Source organism: Anabas testudineus, chromosome 8 (genome assembly GCF_900324465.2).
Source record: "Anabas testudineus chromosome 8, fAnaTes1.2, whole genome shotgun sequence".
NCBI lineage: Eukaryota > Metazoa > Chordata > Actinopteri > Anabantiformes > Anabantidae > Anabas > Anabas testudineus.
The window spans coordinates 14,239,022-14,253,316 of NC_046617.1; the positions used below are offsets into that span (position 1 = coordinate 14,239,022).

At 40.3% G+C, this 14,295-nt stretch overlaps 1 protein-coding gene across 3 annotated transcripts in view; it reads left to right on the plus strand.

Moving 5' to 3' along the window:
* Window positions 1-14,295, plus strand: part of cep112 (centrosomal protein 112) — an 88,758-nt gene that overhangs the window by 3,899 nt on the left and 70,564 nt on the right. For 2 of the 3 annotated variants that reach the window (XM_026350759.1, XM_026350769.1), the window contains exons 5-8: window positions 4,999-5,083; window positions 6,599-6,676; window positions 9,548-9,595; window positions 9,704-9,778. In XM_026350759.1, the coding sequence (XP_026206544.1) occupies window positions 4,999-5,083; window positions 6,599-6,676; window positions 9,548-9,595; window positions 9,704-9,778 (286 nt within the window). The remainder of the gene's footprint in view (window positions 1-4,998; window positions 5,084-6,598; window positions 6,677-9,547; window positions 9,596-9,703; window positions 9,779-14,295) is intronic. The other variant, XM_026350779.1, reaches the window with a different exon arrangement.

The window sequence follows — 14,295 nt, forward strand, 5'->3', positions numbered from 1 at the left end:
GCTCTGCAGCGGACCGGACTCCCGGGGGCAACTAGGGGTTCAGTGTCTCTTGCCCAGGACACTTTGGCATGTGACGTGGCAGCCGGGACTTCGAACCACCAATCCTATGATTGGCAGTCAACTGCTCTACCTATTGAGCCACAGCCACCCCTGAATGTGCTTGTACATCTTAGAATTCATAGCTCCCTTCTTATTCAAGTCAAAATGTTCTGCTTTGGTCTCATCTGTCCACAGAACATGGCCCTGAGCAAACTATAGACAGGCACCTGTGTTCCTTTTGTGGAGTCATGGTTACCTCTGCAACTCTGCTATGCGGTTTTTGTTGTTCTCTGTTGGACTTGATGGTGGACTTATGAACACTGATATTAGCCACTGGGAGAGAGGCCTCCAGTTTTCTAAATGTCTAAATTTGTGACCTCCAGACTACCTTATCATTGGTCAACCTTTTCTGGGGAGGCAAACAATGGTTGAATGTTCTTTATTTGAACACAGTCTGCTTGACAGTCTAGTAGTTGAGTCCAAACAGAAATCAGGAATTATTTTGTAACTTCTTCCAGCTTGATGATCATCAACGATTCTTGGTTTAAGGTCTTCATAAACCTCCCTTGTACAAGCCATGGCATACATCTACTGTACAAAAATGTGTTGAGACTTTGATAAGGAAGACCCAGATTTCTAATTAAGATTGGATAATTTTCCTCACTTAATGATTTGTTTGTTTTGTTACATTCCCTTATATGCAGTGATTGAATTTTTTTTATTAGATTTACACAGATTTGACTCTGTTTAAATGGAAATGTTGCCAACCTTACAGAAAGGTGGTATTGCACTTTAGATTGTGTCATTAACATATTCTTGTCTTTCAAAAAGTTGATGTTTTATTATTGAAATGGCATATAAGGGCTTTTTTGCATGTTGCATGTAATATGTTGTCGAACAAATAGTTTCTTGGAAAACAAGTTTTCTCCTTGTTTCAGCTGTTGACTTAACTTCTGTGATGAGAAAACTGACAAAAAGTCTTTGAATCATACATAGAAGATTCTGAATATAACACATAAGATATTTATTCAGGCATTCTCTTTTCAAGCTCTTTTATCAGACTGAAAACATTGAAGTTGGCTGTGAAGCTGGATACTCGCTGCATTCATGACTGATCACCCATCGTATTTGCACAGCAGCACTATCTGAAAGGCTGAAGACATTGCCAAGATCTTGCATCACTCTGCTTGAGCTGTCCATTCTGATTTTTCAAAGACATACACTTCAAAACAGCATGAGAGGAGGAGGAACCTCTCACATTCTCTATCCATCTTTTTGTTCCTCACCTCTTTACAGTTTCCCAGTTGTTGAACCTGAGGTCTAACCTCCACAGAGGAGCAAGGGGAGCACACTATCAAGTTAGGCATCTTATTATCTTGCTCTCTGTGTCTCAGGTTTTTTCTCTGATTTCTTGCATCAACAGCAGCTAAATACCTAAAATATAAATCTCTGCATTGTGTGTGTTGATATTCTTGGGCTTGACTGAAAGCATGCATTTCACAGATACATATGCATACACATATTTTCACGTAATGTCTTTCAACATATCTCAATAAATCATAAGATCATTATAATTCCTGTGACTCCGATTCAGTGGCTTGACAAGATGATGTTAGTAATGGCTCTAGGGTTTTCAGTCCAGTTAACGAAGGAAGACAAATCAGAGTCCAGTGGCTTGTTCATTAGCATAATAAAAAGAGAGCAGCATAAGTGTAGTTAAGAGAGCTTAATATCCACCAGGGCATTGTAAGAGAGTACAGGCCCTCTGCTGTCATATTTAATTCACATTTTACTCTCAAGTATTGTTGAATATATGAATTAGAAAATTATTACTAGGTCTGTTTAAATATTAGTCACAGTTAAACTTGTATTATTTAACATTCAAGATTTAGGAGGATACGTTTGTCTTAGGAAGTTGTACAAGCCATTCTTATGAAATGTTTGTGTTAGAATCAGTATCTTGTTGACAGACAGATTTGATGTGACTTGATACTCTCTGAAAGATGCAGACTTTCCTTCCCTCTGCTATAGAGGTTCTGTGGGCAGTAGACTGCTGAGTACCATAGTGTCTGATTGGGATAAGACCATGAAAGACGCTCAGATCACAGGCTAACGTTCTGATGGAGAAAATTAGCCAGGCTAAGAGTCCTTTTATGTGTCGCTCTCATTTAGATAAGATTAAATGGAAGGAACTCGTCTGACTCCCTCCCTATGATGTGGCAACGTTTGATCTCTGTCTAGCTCGCCATTAGTCAGGTGATGGGCAGGGCTTCTTTTAGCTTGTGAAACTGTTAGGTCCAATTCAAGTTTCAACATCTAGGCAAACTTGGGATTATTTTGTGCAGTTTTAAAGAGTTATATGAGTCTCTCACAGAAGTGGATGTGCTCTAATTTCTTTGTCTGTGTGACAGACACATCATCCTTCCACAGTAGTCCTCAATGCCCTGATTGAATTCCACAGTAAATTCCCTAATTGCTATGTTGTTTCTAATTTAGCCACAGGATGGAGCCACTGCTTTATGGATTGCACTAAAGCTACTGGAGGAATGCTGTGGGAAAGCAAAGTCAGTCAGTGAGGGTCAGGAGATCATACGAAACAGCTTTGGCAATTATGTCCACTCCATCTTCTCTTATGTCCCTGAGTTCAAAGGAGACAGATAATAAAGACATCGCAAACATGGTTTGTGGGAGTTTATTCTGATACTACTTCTGGGCTCGGGCTGCTAAAGTGCAGTTGAAGGCCGTGTAGTTTTGGCTTTATCTCTCTGTATCTGGTTCTGTTCTTCAGTATTTATTTACGGTATATATATAAATATAAATATAAATATATATATATATATATATATTTAATAGTCTCTCTTTTGGGTCTTCTTTTCGTATTTTTCTCTCCATGTTTTCTCTCCCCCTTCCTGGCATCTGTCTCCCATCTGGGTGCTTTTTAACCACATATGAGAACTTTTAGCCCCTACACCCGATGTTTTTTTTTTTCTTTTTACTGCCTGTGTGCGACATTAACATTGTCCTTGCAGTTGTTCAAGTTCACTGTTGGTGTTGTATAAACTCCTTATGTTTCACTCACAGGCCAGAGTGTTTCAACTGATCTTGCCTCCAGGTGTTGTTGGATATGGCAGAGGGTGTGCAGGGGCAGAAGGGTGTTTGTGTCCCAAGGTCAGGCTGCTTTCCTGAGGCTGCCTTAGGCTGAGACCTAGGCCCACTGGCTCTGCACCTGGAGGTCAGGATGGATGTCCGTCTGCTTTAATCAGCCAAGCTGCAGCTTTTGAGGCTCTGCATGGTGTGTGTGTGTCTGTGGGTCTGTGTGCAGCTTTGGCCTGACTTGCCACTGCTTTGATCTCTGGGCCTCAGACTCCAGACACATCTGATTCAATTATCTTCATCCACCTGTTGACTTAGAGGCCCAAGATTGCAAAACTTGGCCCCCCTGTCCAAGTTTCAGAGCTGCATGTGTTTCTGAGTGTGCATGCATGTGTGTGTAGGTCTGTGCACACATGCACAGACAAACCAGAATGTGAGAGAGAATGACTGAGTATATGAAAGCTGAAGTCTGCCAGACTTATTAGTTTCTTAGTAAATTTTTGATCATAATTAGTTAAAAATGAACATAGCAATGTTAAATTCCTAACAGAACCCCTTCAGACTTTACTGATCCTTTTCCTGTGATACTTTTATACTTAAACATTAAACAAGCCATCTAGCAAACTTTGCTCAGTAAGGACCTGGCTCCTACTGAGATGCCCTTTTTGGTGCTTGTGAAGACAGTATCTGGAATCAGACCCATGTTATGATATTTTACATTCCCTTGACTGTCTAGTCAAATCCCCAGAATCTCATCCAACAATATCTGACATACTGGTTCATACCAACTCCTTTTCTTAGAAATTAGCCCATTTCTCAGCAAGTAAAGGTTAAAACACAGGACCCCTTTATTAAAATATTTAAAGCAAATGAATACAGCATATGAACTGTGTATTCAGTCAAAGAGAGTGATTTCAACAAACAACCATTACACTTCTATAAAGTTCTATGAAAAAACAGACATTTCAGGAACAGAGAGCCTCTGAAATACTGAAAGGTACAATACCCATACCTCTTTGTAGTAACATTAACTCAGTCAGCAATTGCTGTTGAATGAATGTGTTTCCTAATTTAGTGGATTTCATTTTAAAAAATTAAAATACCAAATTCTCTTCTTCCACAATTTTCTTTTCTGCTCTGCAGTCTTTTCAGAAACCTCACAGTAAATGACATGGGAGAAGAAGAATGTCTTTGTGCTCCAAATTGAAAATGTGAAACAGTGCCCTCTAGCACGTAATGTGATGTCATTACTAATTGACTATTTTTTCTTCATTGCTGTCTTACATCTTCCTGACTTTAACAACATCTCTCATTCAGTATGCTTTAATTGGCCATTAGTGCCTTGTGTGCCTACAGATGAGTGTGTCTGTGAATCCTTTGTGTGTGTCATGTATATGATCGTGCATGTATGTGTTTGTGTGTATGAGAGAAAAAACTAAGTGAGAATGAGGAGTGTGTGTATTTGTGTGTCCGTGTGCCAATGAATATAAGCAGTTTCCCTGTAAAGATGCTTGTTTAAACCATGATGGACATGATGAGGAACAATGATTGAGGTTATATGATTATAAAAAGATTGTGCAGGCCATAGACTGGTGCCCTGTGGGCTATGCATGGAAACAGACTGATGTATAGCAGAGACGTTTATTGTTCAGATTGGATGAAATGCAGACCACAAACCAAGCAACCAATGCCAGATGTTGATCTGTGTAAATAGCGAGGCAGCCTGCCTACGCAAGCACATACATATGCAAACAGAGAGACAAGAGCAGACTCCAGAGACATGCTGCACACACTTACATTGTAGGTTAACCTCTCACACTTTTCTGTTTCTCTCTCTCTCTCTCTCTCACACTTTCTCTCTTCCAGAAGAATGCTATATGAGGAGGACACCCAGTCACGACCCACAGCCTCCAGTCCACTCAAACAATCCCCCAGACATGACGCCAGAAGGGTTAGTTCATCACTGTACTTTAGGCTATTAACCACACCTTTGTTTTTGTTTTTGTTTTTTTAAGACTCATAGATTTCGGCAAGGTAGCTGTGTTGACACATTGAAATATTAAGAGCAAACCTGCTAGTGCCATTAAAAATAGTAGCCATTGTGCTTTTTTCTTTCTTTAATGTGGATCAGTTTGAAAATCCTAATCTCATCTCCAAGTAAAGTCAAAGAAAATCCCCTGAAATCATAAGTTGTTCAAGCAGCAAAAATTGTAGCTCACAATACATTTGACAGTGTTATAAACTCAGCTGTCAGTGTACACGGCATTTCTAATATTCTGCCTACATTATGTTAACAGAAAAGACAAAAACATTAAAAAGACATTTCACTGTCATCTGATTTTACACATCACAAATACCTTTGATCTTAATAACTTAATTTACACATTTCTGATAATGTTACATAATATTGTATCAAGAAAGATAATTTGCAGTGATTTTTGTTTCACATTATGTAAGAATTTTTTAGATGTATGCCTAATAAAACGTCCACTGCGTACGTATGATCATGGTTCAAGTGAATGCACAGGTCATTGGAACAACTGCACGTACATCTGTGGTCAGAAACATTTGAGGCCTTTCCTACTTATCAGCGTTGAGCACAATGCTTTGAATTCCTGTTGCGATACAGAGACTGTGACATGATGCTTTGAACAACCAATGACCTGCATACTCGGCATTCCCAGATATTGAAATGAAACTTTGATTCTGTTTGTTCGAGGGTGAGGCTCTGAAACTTTAATGCCTTTTTAATCAGAAGGGGCATTTAATCCTGAGCTATTCTATTCAGCAGTTTCTCTGTGTCAGTGCACTTCCGCTGAGGTACACCCAAGGTCCACACTCCACCAGATTCTAATCAAATTCAACAACATCTCTCCTTTCCCTATTGCTCACTCAACTTTATTAGATATTTCCCTTATTTTATACCTTGCTGCCCAACCTCGTCTTGAGTAAACCGATCTTCTTTCAACAGAGTCACTGGAAGCATTGGAATTAAGCTATATAAAACAAATCCAGAGGCCCATTGTAACAAAAGACTGGGGAAAGCAAGACTGACAGGCAGTGTAGCTGCATGTGCCCCTCTTGTGGAATTTACTGCATGACGGAAATGATGTGGAACTGCCAAACATCTGGAGTGCTCTATGTGAGAGGGAGGAGAGGGGGGGAGCAAAGGGTGGAGAGATGGAGATAACGAGGGAGTAGAAAACTGTTGGTATGGGAGAAGAACACATGTGGGTGTACTGTATATCTGAAAGCTAAAGACCCCCTTTGTTGCCAAAAGAAGAATTATATTGTGTCAGAAGGATGGCCTCCATTACTTTCTGCTGTTCTCTTCTTCAGGCAAAAACTGCCAATCAAAGCGCTGTCAGAAATCACTGAAATTCCCTCCTGCAATTTATAACTCACCAACTTCCCACACAAACTGCTATTGTTTGCACACTTATGCCCCTTTCCTCTTCCTCCTTAGTTGGATGGGGGGCTGAGTGCAGATGTGCCTCCTGGTGACAGTGACCTAGAGGCTCGTCTGAACAGCTGGAACCTGGGGGTGAGTCCAGGGGCATGCCCTTAAGCTTCTTTGTTACATGCAGCTCTCAACATGCTTCAGTTAATCTGCAGCGACAGTAGCTCAGAATGTTGGAGCTCACAAGTAAATCTAAATCAGCAGTGCAATACTGTGAGTAAGTAGGGCTTGCTCCATCTTCCTAAAGTAATGTGAACGAGTCCCTTTCGCCTGTATCTTCTTGAAACGACTTCCTTTGGTGCTATTGTAAAATGTGATGGTAGTATGAGAAGTGGGAAAAGGGTTGTGTAAACTCAGCATTTGAAGATGTGTGCACCTTTCTTATCTTTTTTGCCTGGAGTGCACTAGGCCAACGCTTGATAAGCCCTCTGCCCTCATGTCTTTTATTCCCTTATTTATTCCTTATCTCTTCACCTGCATGACCCTCAGCCTCTCCTTTCCTTTTTTTTTAGTTTGCGTGTTACCTTTGTAATTTCTCCCACATTATGTACACATGGACATTTTGACATTACAGCCCCTCTTTTTCTGTTTTCTTCTTTTTTTCATCCTTCTGTTTCATCTTCTGTACTTTCTCTGTTCATCCAGCTTTTTCGGACTCTTTCCTTGTTGCTCTCTCGTCTCTCTTTCAGTACTCGGGTAATCTGAGGTATCTATCAGCAGACGTGAAGCCGCACACTGCTCCGCTCTCCACTCCTGTGTGTTGAGATGCTGATAAGAGGAATTGCTTGGCAACCCTCCCCCAAGCCTGCATCTTTCAAATCAACAGATGTTCCTTCACACACAAACACATATAAACCGCCTTTAAGTTTACAGAAGTTTTGTAGTTGCACTGCTTTAAAGACCCCATCTCCGACAACATTTCTGCACAGCTGAGCGTCACTCTATCTAGCACATCTTTAACTTTGTTCTGAAGTCAGTCCATATTAGTTTGTTAATTTCACCTCCAGTGTAATGAAGTCTGTGTAGTCATCATGGAGACAGGACATTAGATGGCACATTGCTTTAGGCTCAGAAGTACACAAATCAGTTTCATGTGTGACTTGTGTGTTAAAAGTAGTTTTTCAGCCTCTAAATGAAATAAGACATAAAAAATAGAGAAAAATGTGTAAGGCAGGCAGAAGGCAATAGTAGACCCTGTCCATTTCTGTTGTTAAATTGGTATGCTTATGCCTTGCTCAACACTATTCCAAAATTAGGAAGCCATCAATCACAGAATGCTTGTACGGCTGGAAAGCGAGGTTTTGTGATGTGGAATGTCGTTCCTCTTCTGCGTCCGTCCATCCATCCATGTCAGGTTTCAATGACACAGGACACTGTGCCAGCTGTGGGGCTGGACAAACATTCGCTCACAGGAGCATGTGTGTGGGCACGCAGAGAAGAGCAAAGGAACACACACAGAAGGGCACAGGCATACACATGTGCGGCAGGCCCAAGTTTAGTATCACACTATGCCAGCATTACACCACAGCATTTAGTCTGCATGTCCTTGTTGCCTTGAGGGCCCTGCTCAGTCAAATCTCATGACTGGCTGTCTGTGGGTATAAAAAGAAATCCTATTCTTTTCAGCGAATGCAGTGCTTTAGAAGTGTATTGATTGATTCATCACTAGGTAAATATAGATTTTTATTTTATTTTATTTATTTTTTCCCACTGCCAAATTTAAGTAGTAATCATCAGATGCCATGGCACTCCCCAACAACAGTGCTCTTCACTAACTATCTTAAGTGGTCTGCATTTTGAGCATGCGTCTTTCTGTGTGCATATGACAGTAAATCAGATTTTAGTTAAGCCGGATGCCTCCTTTTGTAGAAGGCTTACAATATGTCAGCTAACAAAATATCTGACTTGTTTTTACCTGCATCATGCAGGCTTAGTCAGGAGGCAAAGCTACTTTCATCTATTTCACCTGTCACCGGCTCACCCTGAAGCAACAGATTGTGACTCTATCCTTGTGTAGTAGCTGCAACTATGTTAGTCCCAAGCTCTGAGGATCTTTCAGGTCCTGTTTTCTCATCTCTCATTCATTCTGGATTAGCTTCGTTATGCCACCTCACAGCATTAATAAAAAAATTTTAACCACTGAATGAGTCCTGCACCATCGTCCTACCCCCTCCTTCTTCCTCCTCTTTCTGCTCTTCTTCCTTGTTCTCTTGCTTCGTTCCCATGTTGAAGAGATTAGCAACAGAACTGTTTACTGGGCGTCACTGCTGTCATCTCCAAAGACAGCTCTCTCCTTTTTTAAAGTCCGTGATCTTGCTGCTAGTTGGCAGGCCCTACAGACAGCCCCAGTGCATGAGAGAGAAACACTGTATGATAGTGTGAGTTCACAAGAAAGTAATGAGGTCGTAAACAAACGTCAAATAGTGGAAGGAAACTAGCAGGTTGACAACACAGATTTTCGTTGCAGTTTGTATCACAGTTAGTGAGCTGTGTTGATGTAATGCCACAGAGTCACTTGGACTGTGACCCTTTTACTTTCAGGTGGTTTAGCGGCTCGTTGTTTCTTCCATCTTTCATGTTTCATATTATAATCAAAGAACATGCTATGTCAGTGTTTGGGAAGGATGTATACACATTATTTCTCCATCTGACAGTAAACGAACCAGGGATAGCTTACAGATTAGTGGTCGTGAGTGTTGACAAAGGACTGTGTTGGAACAGCAAAGAGGACCAGCCACACACACGATACCTTGAAATAGCCAGACGCATTTTGTCTTTTTAAACAAGACAAGAGTTGACGGAAGAAACTGAGCCACAGCACCATGCTTTTGATGTGCTTCCCACATTGTTTATAACAATCTGACAGTGAACGTTAGGTTCTGGTAGTAAGACTTTGTTAGGAGAGGAAGAAAAGAAAGAGGGGGCAAAACATTTTTTTTCTGTTTACTCTTTCAGATTGAAAACCCCAGGTATTTGCGAGAAAGGCCCATTCCCTTGTCTCCGGTAAGTTGTCAAGAGGATCCCTTGTGGTTTGTAAGTTCTAGACAAAAGTGTTTTCTTTGAACTTTACAGTCACCCTGTCAACTAATCTCTTCCTCTTTACCTTTGTAGATTTTCGAGTCAAGCTTTAGGAGGAACAACACCCTGGCTGATGATCAGGGCCCACAGCTTATGCAGAGCAAGGAGGTATGCATCACAGTTACAGCTCTTAGTGAGCGCCAGCAGTACCAAGCCTTATTTTTCTTATAAATATCAGATTTCTTTAGAAATCAAATGCCATATCTTTGCACATCGAAATGTAGTGCAGACTGCCCTTGAAATGCATTACATTATGCCTAAAATCATTGCTATTCACAGTCAGTATTTGTATAGGCGCAAGTGTTAAACATATAGAGAGGTTGGAGCTCCCTTTGCTACTTAGTGGCTTTAGATGCCCATACAGCCATGTACTCATATCCTTGTCTCTGTTCCTCTTAGAAGACAAATAATGTAGGCTCCTAGTGATGGTATTTTTTCCTGTGGATTTAACCTGAAAATCCCATTCTGAAAACATTCTTTAAAGTCCCCTCTGCACCTCCCTGCCACTCCCAAACCACCACCACCACTCATTCCCCCCCACTGTGCGTCTTTACTTGCTTGGTTAAATATAAAACTGAGCATGACTTGGCTGTAATAGCCGTGGCTTTACGTGTCTGCTCGTGGAAAGCACTTCAGTCAGCCAGATCAGCTTCACCGGGCAAGGGCAGCGAATGGCAAGAGAAGGGGTGGGAAGGAAGACAAATAAAGAGACGTGATGGACAAAAATGGTCTTGCTTACTGACCTGTCAAAACAAAGACTGTCACTGCTAAAAAAGATTCACATGCATGGACACAAACTCCTGTATATATCCACCAAGTCGGGCAGTATACCTGTAGGCTGATATTGAATGTAGCAACACCAATCTGAAAACATTAAAGCAACGTCCCATGCTGTTTGATCCTGCCTCAGACTAGCTGACTGACTCCATACAGCTGTGTGTGGTAAGAATATAAATTTATCTCCTCTCAGAAGACCATATTTTAGCCTCTGATATATACTGAGTTACCAGTTTATTAAGTACAGGTGTACAGTAATTCAATCCATTTAAATAGCCCTGTGATTAATCATATTATTAGAAGCTTATATTGTTCTGTCTGTATTATTGAGTAACAGGGTTGTTAATTCCACTCCACAGTTCTTTAGGTTTTCCAATTGTAGATTATGTTACATTTATTGGTGGTTATAATATTTTGTCCAACTCCTCCTTGTAAGTAGTATGTGTAAGTAAGTGAAAAAGAAAATATGTGTATATTAAGATAAAATGTGTATGTATAGTGGCCTTCTGAGGTTTATATGGTTGTTTTTTGCGAAATGCCTTCACTGCATTATTACAGTTCTACTGAAATTTGCCACATGCATTCATGTCCCCCAAAATATGAAATGTTACAACTTAACATATAAATTCTCATCTAGCCTGTGTGACACTTAACTTTATGATCAAAGAACAGCAAAAGATATGACATTAAGTCTTAGCTATAACACTAAGCTATAGCATTAAGCTCATAGCTCTGTTATGCAGCATCACAGACCTGCTAGCATGGCTCTTTTAGTCTTGTTTACATGGTTTAGTAGGAGAATTTAGGTTTTTCTCTCCTGTTATGCTGAACCTTCTTTTGAACTCTGCAACATTATCCAAATGCTTTTCCATTTCCTATTGTAGGGTTTCTGGGAATTCCCTTTTGACTGTAAGCTCTGCCCTGTAAAGGAAGAATCATAATAGGTCTGACATGCTATTGAAAACCCCCTTTTACTTTTCTTTTCATCGTTTCTTATTATTTAAAGAATGCCCTCACAGATCATGTGTTTTGAGTCACCGTTAGCAGTTAGGTAAGGTGGATTTAAGGACTTCCAATAGGCTATACACACACAAAACACACATCACACTTTAAATGTATCATCCCTAATAGCCACTTTAAGCCTTTCTGTAGAACCATGGAAGCCTAGTCCAAACCTGCTAGTTCCTGACTATCTGGGCTCAATTTAGTGACATCACTTCCTTTTAATACCTAAAGCCTAGTTCAGATTCACCCAGATTTACAGCATTATACATGCCACATGTCATTAAGCTGGTGGTGGCTTAATGAACATCTCAGCTTTCACACCCAGCTCATCCACCCACTAATCTACTAACTACACTGACAAGAATGCTGACTGCTCTTTTCCTATGGAACAACGAGTGGCAGCCGAGAAACTTCACCACAAGCTGCCGTTGCTTTGAGTCATTTGGTTTATGCAGTGTGTTTTCTAATGAGTGGGTTGTGGAAAATGTCTTGCAGGAGCAGTCAAGTCCTGGTAATCCCTTAGCAGTGCCCAGCATTATGAGGGATGGGTTTTTACTTGGAAATTTAATTAAGTGGCAACTCATGAATCAGGCTTAGCTATAGGCCTAAGTCATGTGATTACAGACAATGTAGTGTCTTTCTTTGTATTGTGTGTGTGTCCTGTACATACTGTTTTCAACTAGATAATATTCACTCTAGAAAATTGGCCTGAGGGAGTGTTGGCATGGCAGATGAGTGTGTTAATGTCAAGGAGTCACACTCTAATGGTCACAAGCCCCTGACTGAGGATCAGACCCCTTGCTTTCTAATGCCATGATGATGCAGTCTCTTTAATCTGTGGCTCCTCTGGGATGGAATTTGAGTTCTTAGCCTGTGATTTAGAGGCCATAGCCTTATCAGATCGCTTTTCAAAGCTAAAGTAGTGAGAATTAGTAGTTTGAAGAGGACCAGTTGTGTAGTTTTCAAGATAATGCTTCACACTAAAACACAAGGGGCTTAACAGTATACCATTGTGATAAAGTTACTATTTCAAGCATTTCTGTTTTTGGTCCTTCATCCTTTTATTCATATTAGCAATTTCAAGTAATAATCAGCTTTTTTACTTACCCTACTCTTAAACTAAGAGAATATTTGTTCCATGTCACAGACTTAGCTTTAGGTTTTTAGCCAACCTTTCTTTTTGGGAAAATAAAGTAATTAACTTCTTGTCAGAGTGTGGAAATGGCATCTATCTGCTTTTCAGTAGATAGTAGAACGCTGCATACTGAATATCCTAGAGCATCTGTGTTTACTGAGGATGAAAGACTCACCAGGACATTGTACATTTCATGCAAGATGAAGGAGATGCACAAACACAACCTTGCTTTGTGGAGCCCAAACAGTTAGCTGACGATTTGTGAACAGATCCCCCAGAGGAAAAAGGCCTTGACCCTGCATTGGTTTTGTGAGCAGAAAAAGCAACTGTTTCCGTCTTCTCCTCACATTCTCACCCTCTTACATCCCTCCCCTCCCTCCCTCACACCCTCTCATCCTTTCAAGAGCGAAGTGTCAAAAAACATGGCATCTTACAGCACTCGCTACAAGTCTGAAGAGGAGAAGAGGGGAAAAAAGCTGTACCACCCAGTCGGGCTGATTGAAGGCATCTAGAAGCCTTAGGTGTACGACATTCCTCCTCCTCCTTCCTTCACTGACGCTTTTATAAACAAGTTTCAAACGCCCCTGATCTAGTTTGACAAACTTTCTCCAAAGAGCATTTGAAGAAAGGATGAGAAAGTGACACCCCCACATGTGCTTGTTTTTTTTTTTTTTTTTCCTTTTTCGGGGGTGCCAGCAGAATCAGGTCTCCACTTACTCTGCTGCTATTCTCTTTCTCACGCTTTCTTTTGTTTTGTTTTTTTGTTTTTTTTTTTTGTATTTTGTATTTTTTGCTTTCTACTCTGAGAGGTCTCATGTGGTCCCCTCAATTGCACAAGAAATGGTGGTAAATCATGAACAAAGAGACAGAATTGTCAAGGATATAGTTTAGAAATGTAGCTACAGTGCAGTAATGAGGAAAGGCATCTAAAAGGTGAGGCAAAGCTTTTATTAGTGGGACTTTTTTTATTGAGTCAACGCACTGAATCTGAAGTGAAGTGCTGACATTTTAACAAAATAAAGGCTCTAGGTTTTATATACCAATCCCAAGCATGCACAAAGGCTTACATTGCATACCATCCAGTATGTTGTTGATGCTTTTATTGAATTGAAACAATACGCATAGATATCTATACTGAATTTAAGACATTGTTTGGTTTGACGCAGTTGCTTGTCTTTGATTTCTACCAAGAGAAGGTCTAATGTGGTTTGACTGTGCCAAGCAATGCATTGGGGATTTTTCTACTTAATTGTTTTGATGACTAGAACAAACAAGCGCGAGCTTTTGGATGTTGTTAACCACTAACATGTTCACACACACAGTTTTCAAAGGAAGAACAGTGTCACCCTGCTCCAGGGTTGATTAACACACCAGAACAGACAGTGACTAAACATGAGTAGCTACATCAAACAAATGTCCAGTCATCTTTTGGACAAAGGTTCTATTTGTATTTCCATGTGTTCTGTATTTCTGAGCAGAAACATCTTGTGTTTAATTTGTAGCAAACTAAGTAGAAAAGCCAGAGGAAAACATTATTTTAATGTAATACCCAGCAGACAAAATAAAGGCAATGAAAATAAATTGGATTACAAAATATGGTTGCAGAATGGTGAAAGATCCTAAAAAGTGCTATTTAAAGGTGCTGTCAAAGGCCACAGATCATGAAGCCTCTAGTTAAAGGAGAAGTGTTTCAACATGCACATGACAG